This window comes from Chelonia mydas, chromosome 7 (assembly GCF_015237465.2).
Source record: "Chelonia mydas isolate rCheMyd1 chromosome 7, rCheMyd1.pri.v2, whole genome shotgun sequence".
Lineage (NCBI taxonomy): Eukaryota > Metazoa > Chordata > Testudines > Cheloniidae > Chelonia > Chelonia mydas.
In genome coordinates this window covers 22,163,186-22,186,395 of record NC_057853.1, presented here as the reverse complement: position 1 = coordinate 22,186,395, position 23,210 = coordinate 22,163,186, and the positions used below count along the sequence as shown (strand labels likewise).

Here is a 23,210-nt window from a genome sequence, read left to right as displayed (position 1 = left end):
ATATCAGGGTTGGAAGGGACCTCAGGAGGTCATCTAGTCCAACCCCCTGCTCAAAGCAGGACCAATCCCCAATCAAATCATCCCAGCCAGGGCTTTGTCAAGCCTGACCTTAAAAACTTCCAAGGAAGGAGATTCTACCACCTCCCTAGGTAACGCATTCCAGTGTTTCACCACCCTCCTAGTGAAAAAGTTTTTCCTAATATCCAACCTAAACCTCCCCCACTGCAACTTGAGACCATTACTCCTTGTCCTGTCCTCTTCTACCACTGAGAATAGTCTAGAACCGTCCTCTCTGGAACCACCTCTCAGGTAGTTGAAAGCAGCTATCAAATCCCCCCTCATTCTTCTCTTCCGCAGACTAAACAATCCCAGTTCCCTCAGCCTCTCCTCATAAGTCATGGGTTCCAGATCCCTAATCATTTTTGTTGCACTTCGCTGGACTCTCTCCAATTTATCCACGTCCTTCTTGTAGTGTGGGGCCCAAAACTGGACACAGTACTCCAGGTGAGGCCTCACCAATGTCGAATAGAGGGGAACGATCACGTCCCTCGATCTGCTCGCTATGCCCCTACTTATACATCCCAAAATGCCATTGGCCTTCTTGGCAACAAGGGCACACTGCTGACTCATATCCAGCTTCTCGTCCACTGTCACCCCCTAGGTCCTTTTCCGCAGAACTGCTGCCTAGCCATTCGGTCCCTAGTCTGTAGCTGTGCATTGGGTTCTTCCGTCCTAAGTGCAGGACCCTGCACTTATCCTTATTGAACCGCATCAGGTTTCTTTTGGCCCAATCCTCCAATTTGTCTAGGTCCCTCTGTATCCTATCCCTGCCCTCCAGCGTATCTACCACTCCTCCCAGTTTAGTATCATCCGCAAATTTGCTGAGAGTGCAATCCACACCATCCTCCAGATCATTTATGAAGATATTGAACAAAACCAGCCCCAGGACCGACGCCTGGGGCACTCCACTTGACACCGGCTGCCAACTAGACATGGAGCCATTGATCACTACCCGTTGAGCCCGACAATCTAGCCAACTTTCTACCCACCTTATAGTGCATTCATCCAGCCCATACTTCTTTAACTTGCTGACAAGAATACTGTGGGAGACCGTGTCAAAAGCTTTGCTAAAGTCAAGAAACAATACATCCACTGCTTTCCCTTCATCCACAGAATCAGTAATCTCATCATAGAAGGCTATTAGATTAGTCAGGCATGACCTACCCTTGGTGAATCCATGCTGACTGTTCCTGATCACTTTCCTCTCGTGTAAGTGCTTCAGGATTGATTCCTTGAGGACCTGCTCCATGATTTTTCCGGGGACTGAGGTGAGGCTGGCTGGCCTGTAGTTCCCAGGATCCTCCTTCTTCCCTTTTTTAAAGATTGGCACTACATTAGCCTTTTTCCAGTCATCTGGGACTTCCCCCATTCACCATGAGTTTTCAAAGATAATGGCCAACGGCTCTGCAATCACATTCGCCAATTCCTTTAGCACTCTTGGATGCAACTCGTCCGGCCCCATGGACTTGTGTACGTCCAGCTTTTCTAAATAGTCCCTAACCACCTCTTTCTCCACAGAGGGCTGGCCATCTACTCCCCATGTTGCGATGCCCAGCGCAGCAGTCTGGGAGCTGTCCTTGTTAGTGAAGACAGGGGCAAAAAAAGCATTGAGTACATTAGCTTTTTCCACATCCTCTATCACTAGGTTGCCTCCCTCATTCAGTAAGGGGCCCACACTTTCCTTGGCTTTCTTCTTGTTGCCAACATACCTGAAGAAGCCCTTCTTGTTACTCTTGACATCTCTTGCTAGCTGCAGCTCCAGGTGCGATTTGGCCCTCCTGATTTCATTCCTACATGCCCGAGCAATATTTTTATACTCTTCCCTGGTCATATGTCCAACCTTCCACTTCTTGTAAGCTTCTTTTTTATGTTTAAGATCCGCTAGGATTTCACCGTTAAGCCAAGCTGGTCGCCTGCCATATTTACTATTCTTTCGACTCATCGGGATGGTTTGTCCCTGTAACCTCAACAGGGATTCCTTGAAATACAGCCAGCTCTCCTGGACTCCTTTCCCCTTCATGTTAGTCCCCCAGGGGATCCTACCCATCCGCTCCCTGAGGGAGTCGAAGTCTGCTTTCCTGAAGTCCAGGGTCCATATCCTGCTGCTTACCTTTCTTCCCTGCGTCAGGATCCTGAACTCAACCAACTCATGGTCACTGCCTCCCAGATTCCCGTCCACTTTTGCTTCCCCCACTAATTCTTCCCTGTTTGTGAGCAGCAGGTCAAGAAAAGCTCCCCCCCAGTTGGCTCGTCTAGCACTTGCACCAGGAAATTGTCCCCTACGCTTTCCAAAAACTTCCTGGATTGTCTATGCACCGCTGTATTGCTCTCCCAGCAAATATCAGGAAAATTAAAGTCACCCATGAGAACCAGGGCGTGCGATCTAGTAGCTTCTGCGAGTTGCCGGAAGAAAGCCTCATCCACCTCATCCCCCTGGTCTGGTGGTCTATTGCAGACTCCCACCACTACATCACTCTTGTTGCTCACACTTCTAAACTTAATCCATAGACACTCAGGTTTTTCTGCAGTTTCGTACCGGAGCTCTGAGCAGTCATACTGCTCCCTTACATATAGTGCTACTCCACCACCTTTTCTGCCCTGCCTGTCCTTCCTGAACAGTTTATATCCATCCATGACAGTACTCCAGTCATGTGAGTTATCCCACCAAGTCTCTGTTATTCCAATCACGTCATAATTCCTTGACATCACCAGGACCTCCAGTTCTCCCTGCTTGTTTCCAAGGCTTTGTGCGTTTGTATATAAGCACTTGAGATAACCTGCTGATCGCCCCTCATTCTCAGTATGAGGCAGGAGCCTGCCCCTCAGACGTTCCTGCCTGTGTTTCCTCCCGGTATCCCGCTTCCCAACTTACCTCAGGGCTTTGGTCTCCTTCCCCCGGTGAACCTAGTTTAAAGCCCTCCTCACTAGGTTAGCCAGCCTGCTCGCAAAGATGCTCTTCCCTCTCTCCGTAAGATGGAGCCCGTCTCTGCCCAGCACTCCTCCTTCATGGAACACCATGCCATGGTCAAAGAATCCAAAGTCTTCTCTCCGACACATGCTTTGGTTTAAAAAATATTATTTGACTTCTTTCTCCTCCTCCTTACCATCTCTCTTTCCGTCATATGCTTTACCTGCCATTTCCCTGCAGGCCAGCAGGACTCTCTCCCCTAGAATAACCACCATTTATTTATTTATTTACTTACCACTGGAAGAATCTTAGCCCATTTTGAAACACAATATTTAAAAGCCAAAAAAAGGAAACACTAGTTATTCTTGAGCACAGAATAACTGGTTTATGGTGGGTTCCAACAATTGTCAATACAGGGTGCTCCCATTTGGCCTAGCAACTGCACCCAGTGTCTTCACCAAAGAGTTTCCAGTAGTAGTAGAGCAGTTCAGGCAAACCGTTGTCACCCTTCTTCCTGGATTTAGATGATTGGCTTCTCTTTGGCAGGACACACCAGGAAGACCTCATATCAATCTCATCGCTGCTTCAGCATCTGTCATCTGTAAGAGTCTATGCTCAAATAAATTTGTTAGTCTCTAAGGTGCCACAAGTACTCCTTTTCTTTTTGTGAACATGGAGAAATCTATGCTAATCCTGATGCAGATTAAAGAATTTATAGGAGCAACCTTAGGCCATGTCTACACTACAGAGTTAAGTTGACTTAAGCTACGTCAATGATCGTAAACTGCTGTAATTACATTGCTTGTGCATGTTCATACAATGCTCTTTGTGTCGGCAGAGCATGTCCACAGTCGGTGCTCTAGCACCGACAGAGCAGTGGACCATGGGTAGCTATCTCACTGTGCAAATCGCCGCCACCTCCCACTAAGAGTTAGAATCATAGAATATCAGGGCTAGAAGGGACCTCAGGAGATCATCTAGTCCAACCCCCTGCTCAAAGCAGGACCAATCCCCAATTTTTGCCCCAGATCCCTAAATGGCCCCCTCAAGGATTGAACTCACAACCCTGGGTTTAGCAGGCCAATGCTCAAACCACAGTTCTGGGAATGGATAGCGGTGCATCCTGGGGGGGTGGGATCACTTCCCCATGATGCAGTTTTCTCTGTTCCATAATTCCAAGGGCTTCTGATTGCGTTTCGCACCATTTTTCAACTGCCCCTGTAAACTTTGTGCCCGCCATCTCTGCCTGACAGCCTGGATCCTGCACTGCTCACCATTCTTGTGATAAATGCTATCAACACAACACGGCTGATCCTGTAGTATTTCGTGAGCTGTGGATCTGAACAAGAATCCGTGGTGTCTGCCCTGCTGTGTGCCATGGAAAGAAACCATTCAAGATTGGTGTTTGCATTCACGGAGTAGCTGCATACAGTAGATCGTTGCTATTGGGCTCAGGAAACAAGCACCGAGTGGTGGGATCGATTGTGATGCAGGTATGGGATGATGAGCAGTGGCTTCAGAACTTTCATATGCACAAAGCCACCTTCCTTGAATTCCGTGTGGAGCTCGCCCCTACCCTGTGTCACAAAGACACCAAAATGAGAACTGCCCTAATGATGGAAAAGTGTGTGCCGATCACTGGCAACTCCAAACTGCTACCGGTCAGTCGTGAATCATCTTGGAGTTGGGAAGCCCACCATAAGGGTTGTGTGATGCAAATGTGCAGGGCTGTTAATCGCCTCCTGCTATGAAGGACTGTGACTCTGGGCAATGTGCAGGAAATAGCAGATGGCTTTGCGGCAGTGGCATTCACTAAACTGTGACAGGGCGATAGATGGCACACACGTTGTAATTTTGGCCCCAAATCATCTTGTCATGGAGTACATGAACATAAAGGGCTTTGTCTCTGTGGGATTGCATGCACTGGTGGATCACCAGTGTCATTTCACTAACATCAACACAGGGTGCTCAGGGAAGGTGCATGACGCACGCATCTTCAGGAACACTGGCCTGTATATAAAGCTGCATGCAGGGACTTTCTTTCCAGACCAGAAGATTCCAATAGGGGCTGTGGAAATGCCCATAGTGATCCTGGGAGACCCAGCTCCTACCCCTTATTCCCATGGCTCATGAAGCCATACACAAGAAACCTTGACAGCAGCAAGGAGTGCTTCACCAACAGAATCAGTAGGTGCAGAATGACTGTAGAATGTGCATTTGTCAGTTTAAAGGGTCGCTGGCACTGCTTTTTTGGCAGGTTATACCTCAATGAGGAAAATATTCCTGTGGTCATAACAGCCTTCTGTGTTCTGCATAACATTTATGAAGCCAACGAGGAAAAGCTTCCCCAGAGGTGGAGGGCAGAGGTGGGTCGTGTGGCAGCTGATTTTGAGCAGCCAGAAACCAGGGCTATAACAGGGCCTCAACAGGGGGCTATTCAAATTTGGGAGGCTTTGAAGCAGCGTTCTGACAATGAGTCCCAGTAATGTCTTTCTGTAATGAATTGCGCCAGGCATTGTTTACTTGCCACATTGAATGACTCCTGTAATGATTCCTGCCTGAGCGTTAATTTAGTCTGCAAATGTGCCAGTTGCCACTGTGTGTGAATTTCTGTGGCAACCACCCTGTGTAGGTCACAAATAAAGAATTACTGTCTCTGTAAGACTAAATTTTTATTGAACAGCAATACACAGATTAACATTTCTTACAAGGGACATGACAGTGAGCAGCACTCTCTGAAGTGAGGATCTCACAGCTGTGTGTAAGTCCAGCTGTCATTATGGAAAATGTCCCTGCGGTGGAGTACAAGGGTTACTGTGACAGGCCAGGAACGTGAGAGGAATGTGTGTCGGAAGTTTTGGAGAGCAAGGAAGGCAGTTCTGTATGGGCTATAGGGGGAGTCGAGCACACGTGTTCCCCCTGCAGCGCAATCAGGGACCTCAGCATCTCTGTTTGGTTCTACATGAACGTTATTATCTGCTCCTGGCCCTGTATCATCTGTTGGCTGTTCATTTCTAGTATTTCGATTGTGTCTCTCCATGCTCGCTATCGGCCTGATCTGATGATTGCAGCACTTTATGAAATATGTCCTCCTTATTCCTCCTCGTTCACTACTTTATCTGATGGAGGCATTCTGCTGGTGTGGAGCTGGCCCTCAAGGGCACATCTGCAGAAGCAAAAGAAACAATACACAGAGTCAATATTGTGTGTGCCCTCAGTCTTGAATCATAAAAGTTACATACACCTCTCCCTCGCTTTCTCATGGCAGGCACGCAGCACAGCCAGCACTAAACATGGTGAGTTCACCGGGGGGTGGAGGGGAGTGCAAGACCGGACAAAGGGTCTGGGTGAGTTCAGAAGGGGATCAGTACAAGCATCTAGGTACGCTATTCTGAATACTGGCACCATTTTCCACAGATAGGGGTGATCATAGCTGATATCTCACTACTGAGGGTAACCGAAGATGCAAGGATGCATCTCCTGCGTGTGTGTGACTTCAGACCAGGTCTGTATGCTGCTTGCCTGTGTGCTGCTTTGGTTCCTCCAGAGGTAATTGCCGATTGGTGCGGCAAAGTTTCCTACAATGGGGGAAAGAAACAAAGCAGCTCTGCCAAGGAACCTTTGGCAGAGGATTGCAGAGTATCTGCAGCAAAGTTTCCTAGAGATCTCTGGAGGATTCCCAGGAGATGTGTGTGCGTTAACAAACTTCTCTACGGGGCCCCCCACTGTGTAACTGCATAGGGAAATGCAAAGCAGATGCAAACAGCACCTGGTGGTGTTAATTTCATCCCTTCTCCCACGTGCATCACATAACAAAATAAAGGACACCTCTAGCTCATGTAACCGTGCACTATCAAATCAAAATGAGAACTTACCGGAGCTCTCCTCTCCAGCTTCAGGGACGCCAGAGGTGGAACTGGCTAAACCACTCTGGAGTCAAAAAGAGGTCCTGGCTGCCACGCAACCAGACGAATCTGTTGCCTGTCTCACCTCGTCCTCCAGCTCAACCTCCTCATCCACTGGGATTGACTCGGCTGCCTCCAGTACCCTTGAAGTATCTGCGGGGTTTTTGGCGGGTGGAGGTCGGGGTTGCTGCCGAGGATGGTGTGCAGCCCCTTGTAGAAGTGGCATGTTTTTGGCATTACACCAGACAGATGGTTGGCCCCCCTTGCCTTCTGGTACACCTGCCTCAGCTCCTTGATCTTAGCATGGCACTGCTGTGTCCCTTTTGTGCCCTTTCTCATCCATGCCACGAGCTATCTGCTTGTCGGTGTCAAAGTTCCTGTGGCTGGATTGGAGCTGCGACTGCACAGCCTCCTCTCCCCACAGTCCCTACAGATCCAACAACTCTGATGTACTGCAGGTGGGAGTGCGTTTGCTGCAGAAAGCCGGCATGGTCAGCTGGGAAGATGCGATGTGAGCTGTCCACCCCGCGCAAACAGGAAGTGGAATTTCAAAAATTCCTGGGGCTTTAAAGCGGGAGGTGCATGTGCCCGTGTACCTGGCTGCAGGGCAGCAGAGTAGAAACTGCTTACAGGAGCAGTCATGATGGGCATTGTGGGACACCTCCTGGAGGCCACTTAAGGTGACATAAGCAAGCTCACTGTCTACACCAGTGGTTTTCAAACTTTTTTTCTGGCGACCCAGTTGAAGAAAATTGTTGATGCCTGCAACCCAACGGAGCTGGGGATGAGAGACGTGGGAGGGGGCTCAAGGCTGGGGCAGAGAGTTAGAGTGTGGGGGTGAGGGCGGGAATCAGGGGTTCAGGTGTGGGAGGGTGCTCAGGGCTCTGGGGTGGGGCTGGGGATGAGCGGTTTGGGGCACGGGGTTGGGGCTCTGGGTTTGGGCAGGGGACTCAGGTCTGGGGCATGGGGTTGGGGCTCCGGCTTTGGGGGAGGCACTTAGGGTTGAGGCAGGGGATTGGGACATGGGGTTGGGGGGGCACTCAGGGCTGGGGCAGGGGATTGGGGTTCCAGGGTTGGGAGGACTTACCTTCGGCAGCTCTCGGTCAATGGCGCAGCCTGGGTGCAGAGGCAGGCTTTCTGTCTGTCATGGCACCGTGGACCGTGCTGCACCCTGGAAGCAGCCAGCAGCAGTTCCGACTCCTAGGTGGAGGCGCGCAGGCAATGCACCCCCAGCTCCCATTGGCCAATTCCCAGCCAGTGGGAGTGCAGAGCCAGTGCTTGGGGTCAGGGCAATGCGCGGAGCCCCATGGCCCCCCTGCCTAGGAGCCAGACCTGCTGCTGGCTGCTTCCAGGGTGCAGTGCGGTGTGTCAGAACGGGTAGGTACTACTGGTTTTTACTGACTGGCCGCCAGGGTCCCTGGGTGCTGAGCAAGGTGACCCAGTGCCTTGCATTCCACGACCCAGTACTGGGTTGCAACCCGAAGTTTGAAAACCACTGGTCTACACTGACACTGCGTTACTTTAACTTTGTTGCAAAAAGCTCCATGCTGCTTGTTGATGGCTTTTTTGTGATGTCAGTGTAGCGGGAGAGTTAAATCGGCAGGAGGAGCATTGTTGTGTGTACACCTCCAGTATTTTGTCAACGAAACCTGACTTTTGTCAACAAAATTGTGTAGTGTAGACAAGGCCTTAGACTCAGGGCAAGGGTTTATCTACCAAAGGACAGATTTTGCATCGCGAGCAGTATGATTGATGTTTGAGGGTTGTGCATAATCTGGTTTGTTTGGACTTGCCTTTCTCCTCAAGGACACATGGGATCATGCACTTACATTATGCCATTCACCAGAGTCCACCTCTGTTGTCTTCTGGATAGGTTCCAAGCAGTTTATGTACAAACCAAACGTAGGATGAACACCATAGTAACAATTCCTACCAGGGTGAGGACCTCAGTAAAAATGGCAGAAGAATCAAGAACCAGTGTTGTTTGCGTGTTCCTTTCCTATCCTTTACACCCAGCAAGATGATCATTACAGATACCTCCCTGTTCGGCTGGGGAGCTCACATGGGTAGTTGCATGTTTCAGGGCACTTGAATGCCCTGAGAGACCAGAATGCACACCACTTTTCTGGAACTCTCAGCATTCTGAGAAACTTGTAAAGCCTTTCTACCATTCATCCAGTTTTAGCATATATTCAAGACATTACAATGGACAATATGATAACTGTATTCTGCATAACCAAGCAGGGAGGAGCATGATCCATCCCCCTGAGTATAGAAGTGGTCACCTTATGGAAGTGGTGTATCAAGAACCATATTGCCCTATTGGCAGTGTACCTTTCAGGAACCCAGCATTCATTGGCAGACAGCCTCAGCAGGCATTTTGCCATTGATCACAAATGGGAGTTACGTGACTCAGTAGTGAGCAGCATATTCATGTAGTGGGGAGCTCCCACTTGGGACCTGCTTGCTTCCCAGAAAAACAGGAAAAGCAACATATAATGCTCCAGGGGACCTAAGGAAAGCACTCCAGAGGCAGTGCTCTCCTCCTTCCCTACTCAGATCACTTGAGCTATGCCTTCCCTCCAATCCTCGGGATCTACAAAAGATTCAAGGCACAAGACTTGTACAAGGCACAAGTCGTCCTCGTCAACCTCAAATGGCCCAGGCAATTCTAGTTTCCAGGCTGCCTACGAATGTCATCCTGCCCGCCAATCAATGTCCGGTTCTTTACAACTCTCTTGACCCAGATGAATGGCAGAGTCCAGCATCCCAATCCCAAAGCACATGATCTCACAGCTTGATATTTTGATGAGTGTCAACCCTAGAACTGTCCTGCTCTGAATTTGTGCAAACTATTCTTAATAGCCAAAAGCATTCTGCCAGGAAATGCTATTTGGCCAAGTGGAAATGTTTTTTCTACCTGGGCCCAGCAAAAATCATCTCTTTCCAGAGATCATGGATATTTCCACTATTCTACAGTGTCTCCTTATGTTTAAGACATCAGGTCTTTTTCTTTAGTTCACTGAAGTTTTACCTGGCAGCAGTCAGTGCATGTCCCCCACCATTGGATGGTTACTTAACCTTTACCCACTCAGTAACAACCAGATTCTTGAAAGGCCTGATCAGAACCTTTCTGCCAGTAAAGAAACCAACCCCGCACTGGGACCTATATTTAATTCTCTTGCCACTCACTAAATCACCCTTTGAACTGCTAACTACGTATTCTATGCTTCACCTGTTCAATGAAGGTTGCATTCCTCCTTGCCAACACATTGGCCAGGATGGTAGGTATATGATCCACCATAAACAATATTGCATAAGGACAAAGTCTCACTACAGCTATACCAATAATTCACTCCTAAGTTAATTTCAGACTTTCACATAAACAAGTCAATTCACTTTTCTGTGTCTCTTTTTTCCTGAAGCCCCACCTCTCAGGCATGGAGAGGAGACTTCCTTCCCTCAACGTTCAGTGAGCATTGACATTTTTGTCTGCAGAGAACAAAACTGATCAGAAAGTTACCTAGACCGTTTGTTACTGTAGCAGAATGAATTCTAGGTCAAGCTGTATACTCCCAGAAAGTCTAAGTGGATCTCTGGTAGTATCTTGCTCGACCAGTTGGCACAACTCCCTGCCCCACACAAAGTAAGGGCTCACTTTACAAGGGCACAATGCGTCTCAGTGGCATCACTTCAACAGGTGGTACTCCTTGACATTTTCAGGGCAGCTATGTGGAGTTCCATCTGCATGTTCACAAGACATTATGCCTTGGCCTAAGACTCCTATGCTGATGCATCCTTTGGGGCAGTTGTTCTACAAGCAGCTGTACCACATGCTGCATCCTATCCTGCTCCTTTTTGAGCACTGCTTTTCAGTCACCCACAGTGGAATACACTGAGGGACAAGCACAGGAGAAGAAGGGAAAGTTACATACCTTGTTGTAACCGGAGTTCTCCGAGAGGCATGGTCCCTATGTGCGTTCCACTATGTACTTCCTTCCCATCTGCTTTGGATTATGACTGGATTCACAGTAGAGAAGGAACTGGAGTAGGCGGTCAGTCTGAACCACCCTTTACAACCTCAGTACGGAGCACAAGGAGAGCAGGGCTGCAGGTTCAGATCAACGGACACTGATTGCTAGAATTCTCCAGCCCCAGGCCCATGGAGCGCATGCGTATCCACAGTGGAATGCACGTAGCAACCATGCATCTCCAACTCCAGTTACAACACAGTAAATTGCTTCCTTTTCCTTGGTGTAACCACTAGACCACTCCTTTTTCTGCAGCTCCAGGCTCTGAATATGAGTGAGCAAGCATTCAAAATACAAATATATTCAGAAATAGGGGAGGGAGGAAAAAACTGTGGTGGCAAATTAAATTGCTGCTTGTATAATTTTTTTTTCCTCTCCCAAGTTCGCTCTTAGTGTGGAAATGTGTCTCATAAATACATAAATGCAAAGATGAGAATTGCTGCCAAAACCTGTCAAGTTTCTGGAACTTTCTGCCCTTGATTATTCACATTATAACCCCCCTTCTCTTCTCTCCCCGCCCCCTATTCCCCCCACTAGTACAGTGCTCTGAACATATACACCCACCACTCAGGCAGATCTGTGTGTGTGGTTCATCTTCTGTGCCTTTGATGTGCTCCGTAACGCAGGCAGAGAGAGGTCTGAACGTCTTTCGAAAAACCTGACAGTTTGTGTGACAATCTGTCCACAAATCCACAGGCTCCCTGTCAACCAAGTGCGCTTTTGAATATCAGAGGTTTTGGGAACAGCGCTTACAGCGTCGCCCATGCGCTGAGGCGAAAGTACAACAGGCTTCATATGTAACCTTAGATGCTCTGTATTTTCCTTAATCATTTTGGGGACATCTCATCATTGCTTGTTGGCTGGTTCTCAGCCCTGCACATGTCAGGGTTATTTAGCAAAGCTTGATTTGCTGGGAACTGCATGCAGAGTAATTTGCAGTTGGAGGGGAAAAACCTGAAGGGGAAAAAAAGGGAAAATTGTAGGCCAGACTGTTCTCTTCTCTCACCCCCCCCCCCCCAAAAAAAAAACAAAACAAAACAAAAAAAACCCCCAAAACAACAGGAAATTTTATTTTTTTCCGTGGGGTTTTCTGTTCCCATGTTGGTGCACTGACATGACCCACCTTCTTCTGTTCTCCTTCCCCTCTGCATGTACCTCCTGTCCGTAAGGCCCCCCGCCCTCCATCCTGGTCACTGGATACCTCTTGGAACCCAGTCAGCTGAATTCTTTGACTACCTGTTGTGCAAAAGTTTAGGATTGAGAATGTAATCCAGGTCTCTTGTATGGAGGGGCAAAGGTTGCTTACTAGGCCAGCCTCCTGCAGTTCCTAAATAAGATTTAGTGTGGAAGGGGCATTGTTGGTGAGAAACCCCAGACTTTTAGCCACAACAGTCTTGGTGGGAGGAGGGGGCTTTGGTGTTCAGAAACCCGTGGTGGAGGCTTCTGCAAATACTAGCCTTTGGACAGTCCTTAGTCTCTTAAACAAATCAAATATCCCTCTAATGCAGAGGAGGTTGGCAGTGGAATGTATTTAGTAATATCCCCCTTTTAATATACAGAAGTTACCTGAAGACTGTTAAGTTTATTGATGAAGTGTTGGTCATTATCTTGATTGAAGCTTTTGGTTATGGAGACTATCCCCCTTGCCCCCCTCACAAGCCACTTGCTCCTTACCCCACTCTTAGGCCATGTCTGCACTACCCGCCGGATCGATCTATCAGGGATCGATTTTCGCGTCTAGTGTAGACGCGATAAATGGATCCCCGATCGCTCTGCCCTCGACTCTGGAACTCCACTACGGCGAGAGGCGGAAGCGGAGTCGACGGGGGAGCAGCAGCTGTTGATCCTGCGCTGTGAGGACACGAAGTAAGTGATTCTAAGTCAATCTAAGATACGTCGACTTCAGCTACTCTATTCTCGTAGCTGAAGTTGCATATCTTATATCGATTCCCACCCCCCCAATGTAGACCAGGCCTTAATATAGTTACTGTGTGCTTGTTAGAGTTGTAAGAAGCAATCTGCCCTGAGACCTTTCTGCTTTTGTAACCCTGATCTGTTGATAGGATCCATGTGTTGCTGTGTGGCTGGCAGTGCTGCCATGCTACCCAGGCAGAGGCATTGAGCAGGAACTGTCATGCCCTGAAGCCTTTTGAGTGCTGCTTTATCTGTGCAGTACAAACAGGTTGAGGAGTTCTGTAAAGCAGATGCTGAAAAACCTTGATGCTTAATCAATGCTGGTGAGGCCTGTTTACCTGCAGTTGTCAGGTATAATTGATTATGGCATTTACTGTGAATTCCTTACCTAGGACTTCTGACTCCTATATTAGACTTTAAACTAGAAAGAAAGTGTGTGAGGGTATTTTTCTAAGGCATTTTAAATGTGATTCTGGGGCTTTTGCATTGCCCGATGCTGTCCTTGTCAGAGAGTCTTTGTTGCCTGCTGGCATTTTATGGCCTTTCTCCGTGAAGGTGATTTTGCTTTTCTGTATTTAAAGCACCAATGATGTTTCACAGCAAACTTTGCAAGCTGTCTACTTTAACTCTGTCCTGCTTCTACGTAACATGATATATTTTCTGCGTTTTGGTTCCCTTTATTATTGCGAGGTTTATTCGTTCTTTGAGTTTTTGTTTGTCTACTGCTTGTCTTTCCAACCGGAAGCAATTGGTCTCATAACCACATGTGAGGATTGAGCTGCTGGAACATTGACTTCTAAAGAACTGTAAGACCTGTTTTGATGAAGGGGGGCGGGGGTGGGTGGGTGGGTAGGGTGAGAAATAGAATTCAGGTTTTTTTTTATATCAGTTGAAGTTTTTTAAACTCAGACTTTTGTTCATATTTTCAATGAGACATAATGGCTTTCTAAAGGAAGAGTTGCTGAATTTGGACTTCTGAGGGGCACATATTGGGACACTTGGCCCTGTGCACAAAACAGGATATGTGTTTACAAATAAAGCTTTTAACTAGTGTTTTCTTTCTGGAGCTCTCTTGCTGAAGGCACCCTGGTTCCTGAATGTGACCCCAGCATTATCGAAGCCCAGTGTCAGACTGTAAATGTATTGTTAATCTGATACAATCCTGAGTACAGGATTGGGAAATAGGAAGTCCTGAGATCTAGTCTTGTTTCTGATGCGTACCCTTCTGTGGTTTAGGGCAAGTCACATAGCCACTCACTGTTTCATTTTCATCACCTGCAAAATAGGGCTAGTCAATCATCTCCCTCCCAGGGGGCATTGTGAGAGCTGATATTTGTAAAGCACTTTGGATATGAAAAGCTTTCTATATCTATTAAGTATTATCCTGCTTTCACCCATGGGTAGAGTTGCAGCAGATTTATTCAAACAGAAATATGCTCCTACCACTGACTAGTTTAATTTCCCCTTTGCTAGTATTGCAGATGTAGCTCTTCTCCTTGATTCTGCAGTGAATCCTAATCTAGCATTTATGATCTCACAGCCTGTTGCCAAGGGAATGAATTGGGTGTCACAGATTCAGCACTCTGACTTCACTGCAGGCTCCAGTAGGAGTGGCTGAGCCCATGCTTGAACAGCAAATACCAGAGCTTCATTTAGAAGCTGCCTTTGGATAGTAACCATGCTTCCCCCATTATTCCCTGTATTTTCCCCATGCTAAGCCTAGGAGAAAAGAAGTAAATTCTCATAAAAGATGCCCTTCAGTTTAATCCATTACTCCCAGGAGCCACATGTAGCATGCTTTATATGTTCATTTTTCCATTTGCAAAGAGTGCCTGTTGATTATCTTTCACGTACATTTACACGTAGCAACAGTGGAAAACATCAGCTATGTGTATTTGCTAGACCAATGTCAGCAAATAAGAAACAGGAGTTCTGCAACACCCCCATCCCGAGACTTGAAGTAACCAGCCTTTGCAATGTGTCCTGAAGATCCAAAACTCAGCTCTTTCAGACCAAAACACAAGTGTATATGGGAAGCAATACCAAAGGGTCAGCCACTGAAAAAGACTAATTCAAGGGACTATCTGCTTGCAGGTTCAGGATTTATGGGTGGGGAAGAAATCTCAAATCAGCAGGTTCCAATCTATGGGGGACGACTTATAGTTGAGAACCAACAACCTGAGGTACACCTGAATATGAAAAATGAGGCTATTGTAGTCTCTGGAGCACAGGTCCAATGTGCTCCTTATAGGAGACGTTGTTGAGCAAATCTGATTGCTGCAGTCTGCGCTAGCTGCAGTTTTTGGTTGACCTTCCTCTGTTGCTCCCATGAAAGCAGTAGCCTTCTGAGCAACCTCTAAACCAGAAGTTCTCAAACTTTTCTTTGTTGATGGACCCCTTTTTTCAAATGCAGTATTAATCGTTGACCCCCAACTGAGAAACTGATTGACAAAACTGTGTGTACTTCATATAAATATGTACTGTTAGTAATGCTTTAAGAAAGAGAGTATAAGAGTACTTACAGATATTAGTCAGATGAGTGTTCCTGCTTCTGACTGCAAAGTCTATCTATCCTTGTGTGACGCAGAAGCAACACAGGGTGTGTGTGTGTGTGTGTTACATGGGGTCACGTGCACCCCCAGATTTCTGGCTTCCATTTGATCCTGCTCCCTGAAGTTCTGATGTAGCAGGGCAGAGAAGTGGTGTGTCTCCTTGGCTAGCTGTGCCTGCTCATGGAGTGAATGGCTGTGAGGCAACCCCTTCTGATGGCATGGAGAGATCTCTCTTCTGCAGTGATGCTGCAATTTTTGGTTGCACCCCTTCCAACCCAGACAGGCTGGGTGGCCAAATGAGGTTAGTCAGGAGCGGAGGTGGTGCTCTCTCCCTGAAACTCACCCGGAGTGCTGGCCTGAGCCTCCTGGTGTCAGCCACCCTCTTGCCCACCTGAATGTTCCTCTGTGCCCCCCTCATTTGAAAACCTGTGTCACTCCCTCTCCAAGCCCCATGGCATTGTCTCCCCACCCCCAAACATTTCTCCACACCCCTAGATTGAAAACCTCTGGCACTCCGTCTCCGAGCTCCACCATGCAGGGCCGGCCCGAGCAGCCTGGTGTCACCGCTCACCCACCCGAATGTTCCTGTGTGCCCCCCTTGTTTGCAAACCTCTGGCGCACTCTCCCTGAGCCCCATGGCATTGTCTTCCCCTTCCCCAAACATTCCTCCACACCCCTAGTTTGAAAATCTCTGGCGCTCCCTCCCCAAGCTCCACTGCATGTTGCTGCCCCCCTCGAACGTTTCTCTGCACCACCAGGGGATGCAAAGGAACATACAGGGGGAGAGTGGTGACGCCAGGCAGCTCAGGCTAGCTCCATACAGTGGTGCTCGGGGAGTGAGCACCCCCTCTGCCCCCTGACTCACCTCAGCGGGCCACCCAGCAGATGTGCAAACCCCCTCTAAGGACCCTCAGTGGTCAGTGGACCCCAGTTTGAGAACCGTTGCTCCAAACATCTGTAGCAGCTGCTTCACGAGCTCTGTGCACAAATGACAGAAGGCAGCAGACATGCATGTTCTCATGAGTGTTATGTGAGTCTTAATCTCTGACTTCGATGGCATTGGGAAGCAGGGGTTTAAAATCTTTTGTAGACACTTGTAGCAGAGGTGGTAAAGTCTCCCTTGTCTTGCCCCTTCTCCTCGCCTTCCATTTTGTGTTAATCCTCCTGTGCATATTCCTCCCTTTTAGTGGACATGGGAGACACCCGTTCCTGTCAGCTTCTGTAGGGCCACATATTAGAAAGTTTGTTGAATATTGCAGAGTGCAGACAGACAGAGTGATGGTGATTTGGGGGGGGGGGGGGGGCGGCGACGAGATAAGTGATGCATCTGTCAGGTGTTAGGCAGATTTCACCATCTAATCCCGCAGCTGTCATCTGCAGCATTTGTCAAGGCCTCCAATGGCCTGCTCTGTTTCATCAGAAGTATCGCTAGCATTCATCTAGGCTGGCAACATTTCAACAGCCATTAATCCTCTTTGTATCTTTAAGCACTATGACCACTGACAAGATTCTATACACCAAGGTGTCAAAATACCTCCAAGATAGCTTTGGTATCTGTTGTCTTTTTATATCCAAAGAGCCTCTGATCCACTGACCCAGTTCTTAACCTGATGGATAAATCTGCGTTCTGGTCTTAGAGCTTTTCCTGCTGCTGCTTAAGGTTAGCACAGCATTTTACCCAAAATCTGATTAGTTTCAGGTTTTTCTCACTTCACTTACGTTCTTGTGTCAAGTGTTTCGCATATCATAGTGAACAATGCACATTCTACTGAGGTGGTATGTAATGCACTTCAATGTAAGGGCAAAACTGAGCTGGCAGGGTTTTTCTCATGACACTTCAGCTGTTTCTATTTCTGAAATAAACCAAGAAGTGCTTTCCTTGCTATATTTTGAGTTTTCTGCTTTCTCTCTTGGAAGAAACCAGACATACAGAAGAGTAGGATAACATACTAGAGCCTGTGTGTATGTGGTGTGACAGGGTCAGGCCAGATGGCAATAGGAGAGTAATTGAAATCACATGTTTTCGTGTATTCATAAGCCAGAAAGGAATTTCTTGAAAGCCCCATCGTGAAAAACATACCACCTTCTGGAGAATGCAGGCTGTAGGAGAGTAATAGAAGGCAGATATATTAGCCCCAGGCTAAGTAGGTCCCTTTTCCCTGGGTAAGGTAACAGGGAAGGTTCCAGAAGAATCAGGAACCTTCTGGAGACAATTAAGACAGGCTGATTAGAACACCTGCAGCCAATCAAGAAGCTGCTAGAATCAGTTAAGGCTGGCTAATCCGGGCATCTGAGTTTTAAAAAGGAGCTCACTTCAGTTTGTGGTGTGCGTGTGAGGAGCTGGGAGCAAGAGGCACTAGGAGCTGAGAGTGAGAATGTGGACTGTTGGAGGACTGAGGTGTACAAGCATTATCAGACACCAGGAGGAAGGTCCTATGGTGAGGATAAAGAAGGTGTTGGGAGGAGGCCATGGGGAAGTAGCCCAGTGAGTTGTAGCTGTCGCACAGCTGTTCCAGGAGGCACTCTAGACAGCTGCATTCCACAGAGCCTGGGTTCCCCCCAAATCCTCCCAATTCCTGGTCAGACACAGGAGGAGTTGACCTGGACTGTGAATTCAGAAAAACGGCCAAGCTGAGGGCTGCCGTGAAGCTCGAAGGCCAGCAAATCTGCCAATAAGCTCAAGACCCACCAAGGTAGAGCAGGAACTTTGTCACAGTGGGAAATTAACCAAAATTTATTTTGAACCTCAGTTTTAGTGTGGAAGGGAAGTTTTTATTTCAAGGTGCACGCACGCGCGTGAAAGAGCGAGATCTGAGACTATATTTTCACATTCTCACTGTCAACCAATTACTTACCAGAAGTGGTAAACCCTTTGAATTTGCACTGCATCGGTGCAGCTTGTTCACACTCTAAAGACAGAATCCCAAAATTGCTAACCTGAAACATGAAAAATCATGAGTCAGGCCCCCAAAACTCATGAGATTTAGATAAAAATACATTTCAGATTCTTTTCCTTTAAGCCTTTTAGGTTCATGTGGCGCACATTATCAAACTATTTTTCTGGACCATAAGGGCTGGAAATTTGGAATTTTTTTTTTTTTTTTACGGCAGCTCAAATTCTCTTGTAACCACTTGTCTCCAGGAGCTGGGACTTTAAGAAAAACATTAAATAGCATGAGAGTTGGCAACACTGTGAGTGTGGGATGTTTTCTGAGCATATTTTTTACACAGGCTTGCAGCTGAATCTCCTTTCCTAATGTAGGGTTCTTTACGCAATATATGGCCAATAGTCTCTCTGTTGGGGTTGAGCAATGCACCAACAGTACCTGTGGTTATGTGTGACCTGATGAAGTTGTCCCCTAGTGTAATGTGGGTAAGGTGGTTCTGCATTTTCACTTGGCTGCCTGTTCTGAGCTTTCAGGACAGTTAGAAAGTCTTGGATTAATATTAGCCATTGGAATGTTCTGTCACAGTGTGGTGGTGCACAGCATCACACTGGGAGGATTCAAACTATGACAAGAGGCAGCAAATTTTGCAGATGTAGACTGAATGTAAAGAATGCCGAAAACTACGCTCTCACTGAAGGAAAAGCCCCAAAACTGTAGAACCACCCCTGCTCAGTGCTCAGATTGAGAGGCAGTTGGGTGGAATTTGTTCTTATTAAATGATTTGGAGAACTAGTCTGAAATCAACAAACTGAAATTCAGTAAAGACCAGTACAAAGTACTACACTGAGGAAGAAAAGAATTGGCTACAAAATGGGGAGTAACTGGCTAGGCAGTAGTACTCCTGAAAAGGCTGTGGGGGTAATAGTGGATCAATGAATTAGTCAACAATGTGATGCAATTGCAAAAATGGCTAATATCATTCTGGCTATATTAAATACAACACTCCTACACTAATTGCCCTGTTCTACTTAGCATTGGTGGGGCCTCAGCTGGAGTACTGGGTCAGTTTTGGACAAATTGGAGAGAGTCCAGAGGGGGGAGAACAAAAATGATCAAAGGGTTAGAATATCTGACTATGAGGAAAGGTCATAAATCTGATCATATTCACTCTTGAGAAAAGAAGCGTGAGGGCGAGACCTGATAAATCTTCAAATATGTTAAGTACTGTTATAAAGAGGATGGTGAGCAATTGTTCTCCGTGTGCACTGAAGGTAGGACAAGAAGTAATGGATTTAATCTTCAGCAAGGGAGATTTAAGTTAGATATTAGGGGAAACTTTCCAACTATAAGGGTAATTAAGCTCTGGAATAGGCTTCCCAGGGAGGTTGTGGAATCCCCATCATTCGAGATTTTTAATAACAGGTTGAAAAAAATACCTGTCAGGGATGGTCCACTCTAGGTTTACTTGATCCTACTTCAGTGCAGGGGGCTGAACTAGATGACCTCTCAAGATCCCTTCCAGCCCTACATTTGTATGGTTCTATGTATGGCATAAATCTGAAGCAAGGACAGAAGTGAATGAGCAACCACCTTGTTCTGCTCCCCCATCTGGCTCAGGTGAATGAGCAACCCCCAAAGAGGAAGAGGCCCAAAGGGATGGGGAAATCTTTTTAACACTTCTAGTTGCTGAGCAAGCCAGAGTTTGAATGGCCAATCTGGAACTTGTCCTTCTTTTGGAAGCACTTAACAATATTGATTCATAACATTGGAAGCAGTAAGTCTTCCCAAAATGAAAAACAGAGAAGTAAACCAAAAGCAAACCAGAGAGGTATCTAGATTAGTGGAACGGGGGATTATAGAATCTGTGCTTAGATTTCCTTCCTCCCCTTTTAAATTTGGCATTTTAAATTCCTTTCCGTGCCTTCTATGCCCCCATCTACCATTACACTCCCACATGACACCCACATCAGACTTGCCAGGTGGTCTGGCATGTGGCCTGGCAGGATTATCATCTTTCCCTCCCTCCTGATCACTGAGGTTGAGGTGCCCCTCCCCATTTGAGTTCTCACTTGCCTGCCTCCCAGCCAAGTTGAGAGCCGGAGTGATGTTGTACTGGTTCCATGCCTCAGTACTTCTGTCCATGCTTGAGGATCCCACCCATTGTTGCCTAGGGGCTCGGGCAGGAACTTGATGCAGTAGTGGCATCATCAGTATTTCTACTGCCTCTGTCACAATAAAATCATTGGGCTGAACTCTCCCCCTCTCATAAACCACACAAAGGCCCTTGCACAAGTGCTTTAATTCTACAGTCCTACTAGCAAACAACTCTGCTGCTTTTTCCTTCCTTAGGTGGGTTAAATGCCAGCTTCATGCTGGGCCTCACATATAACATATTTGTTCCTGTTTTCCTCTCCTGCTGCTGTTTCACTGCAAATTGCTGCTGGCTAATAGTGTCTGATGGCATTACTTCCTATTGCTGGAAAAATGCTTAATTTTCCTACCTTCTTTTCTCTCTCTCTCTCTCTCTCTCGCTTTCCCTCTTTCTCTCTTTTTGATCTCACAAATCCAGACCCTTTGAGAAATCAGGTGGTATGAAATATGAAAATTGCTTGGGAAGTAATTGGAGAAACAGTGAGACTTATGAAACTCATGGAGAATAACACTCAGACCGTATGTTTTCACATTATATCATTTTTAATGGCAAATTTAATGAATTGGCACATAGGTTTTGTAGGTTCATATGTGAATAAGCAACAGCAGGGAGCTGGAAGTCATCGGATCTGTTTACAGGGCAGAGAAAAAGGCTCCATTAAAATTTGAACTTTTGTTATTGAAAGAAGTAAAAAGGATTTTGCCACATAGAAGTTTGACGATTATGTAACAAATAAGCGAACAAAGACATTCATGACAGCTTGCTGGCAAAACTCATTTTGGATTGATTACTGATCCATGATTTGTCAGGTCTAAGAGCGATTATGAGGTCAGAATTTGTGAAAACAAATTCCTTGCTGTGGTTTGTGTGTGTTACATAAATGCAGATATGTATAGAAATGACACTTAAATAAATATCTTTCAACGGAACACTTCATAAACCTTTCCATTAGCTAAACATCTCAAGACTTCTGTGGAATAGGCAGGTGTTATCCCCACTTTACAGAAGGGAAACTGAGACACATAGATGGTGACTTGCCCTATTCTCTTTTCTAACCACTGAATAATACTTGCAGTGGAGGGCCAGAGTTGCAATCACAGGAGAAAAAGTTGGGAGGAAGGGAACTGTGTTTAATATAAAACGACAAAATCAGGAGACAGGTAGGAGAGCAGCAAGGATGGGCCCTATGTCGAATTTCAGTGTTTACCCCCCGAGACTATTTTTATCTCATCTCTTCATTTATTTTAAAAAGTGGTTGTTCTTGTATAAGTTTGCATCTACTCTTTCAGATTGACTCAAGTCTGGTACTCTTCACTATACTGTTAAAGAGGAAACATGGTAGCTAGTCTACAAATGGCTCAAGGAATTTTCCTTAAAAAGCAAGTTACATGGACAGTGGGGTTGAAATATAAAATTAATTCTCTTTTAGGCTAACAGTGTTAGCAGCTAGCTTTGACACTTGCAAGTCAGTAACCTACAGGCTCCCCACAGCAATTAAAAAAACCAAAACAAACCCCAAGCAGCACTGGAAACACCTGCTGGAAAATAAGTTTGGATGAAATAACACAAACTGAGCATTGGCCAAGAGGCCTACCCCTCCCCACATGAGGTGTTTTCAGCAGTGTGCCTCAAGTTTGTTGCCTTGATGTGATCTGTTGAGAAGTGCATATGTTCTTTCATATTCATATTTTATATTGGTGGAGCCTAAGTTGTTTTGTAGCAGAATATGGTGCCTGCTGGGTGAGAAATGAATGTTGTTTATTATAGAAGACAATTACATCACAGGGTAGGATACAAAAAAAGCACAATCTTGAGTGATGAGCAATATTTGCTTTGTTTCAGAATGCTGAAATCTACAAGCTGACATCAGAGCAATTCCGTGAGGCAGCCACTGGTGCAGAGAACCACATAAAGTAAGAAGTCATTTTAGTTCTTTTCAACAGTTTTGTTTGTATTTATAATACACTGTGTGGGAATAGCCCCTGGATATTTACATAAATGAAGTGTGATGTTAGCGCAGAATAAGTATTTAGAGACCTGAACAGTTGTAAACTCTCTTGTTGTGCTAACTTTAAGGGAGAAAGTTTAGGGTCAAAGTGTAGAATTTCTTTGAAAATAAAAATAGAAGGAGATGAGGATGGGGTCTAGAAAACACAAATTGGATTAGAATGTTTTCAAGGTTTTTAGAATAGCAATAAAAAGTATTTTTGGTTTACATTTTAACTGTCCGCCACAGTGTTTGCAACCCAGACGTTGCTGGGCTAGTGCAGAAGAGCAGAAAAGTGAAACTTTTTTTTTATTTTGTATAGGCAAGAGAAATGTAAAAAGTAAATAGGATAAATGGTGACATCTAAACAACACTAAAATCTGTTTTAATTATCATGTGTGTTTATAGTGACAGAGATGAAATGTATTTTCTGAAATACGGTTTTTATCGTGGCTCGGAGTCCTTTAATATTTTGTGTATTCTTTTGCCACTATAGTGCATTTCATGTCCAAATTCCTCCATTTTTGTGTGCCAGTAGCATTTTCCAACTCATTGTTCCACATGTACTACTAACAACTGTCTAAGAAAAAATATAAGTTTGTGAGAATTCTTTACTATTCATGAGTCCAGAGAAATTATACTGTTAAGAGCAGCATTTATACCTCAGTTTGGTACAACAAACAGTTGGCCAACATGCAATATACTGGAGTAACAACATATGCAGTCCAGTTGGATCAGGTCCAGACTGCATGATATTTAACTACATAAATAGATTATACAGGTGTATGTAAGTGGGGTGCACAGCGTATTATA

At 46.1% G+C, this 23,210-nt stretch overlaps 1 protein-coding gene across 13 annotated transcripts in view; it reads left to right on the top strand.

Moving 5' to 3' along the window:
• Positions 1-23,210, top strand: part of CHCHD6 (coiled-coil-helix-coiled-coil-helix domain containing 6) — a 200,156-nt gene that overhangs the window by 79,332 nt on the left and 97,614 nt on the right. For all 13 annotated transcript variants that reach the window (XM_043551985.1, XM_043551984.1, XM_037904025.2 and 10 more), the window contains one exon: positions 22,253-22,323. In XM_043551985.1, coding sequence (XP_043407920.1) covers positions 22,253-22,323 — 71 coding nt within the window. The remainder of the gene's footprint in view (positions 1-22,252; positions 22,324-23,210) is intronic.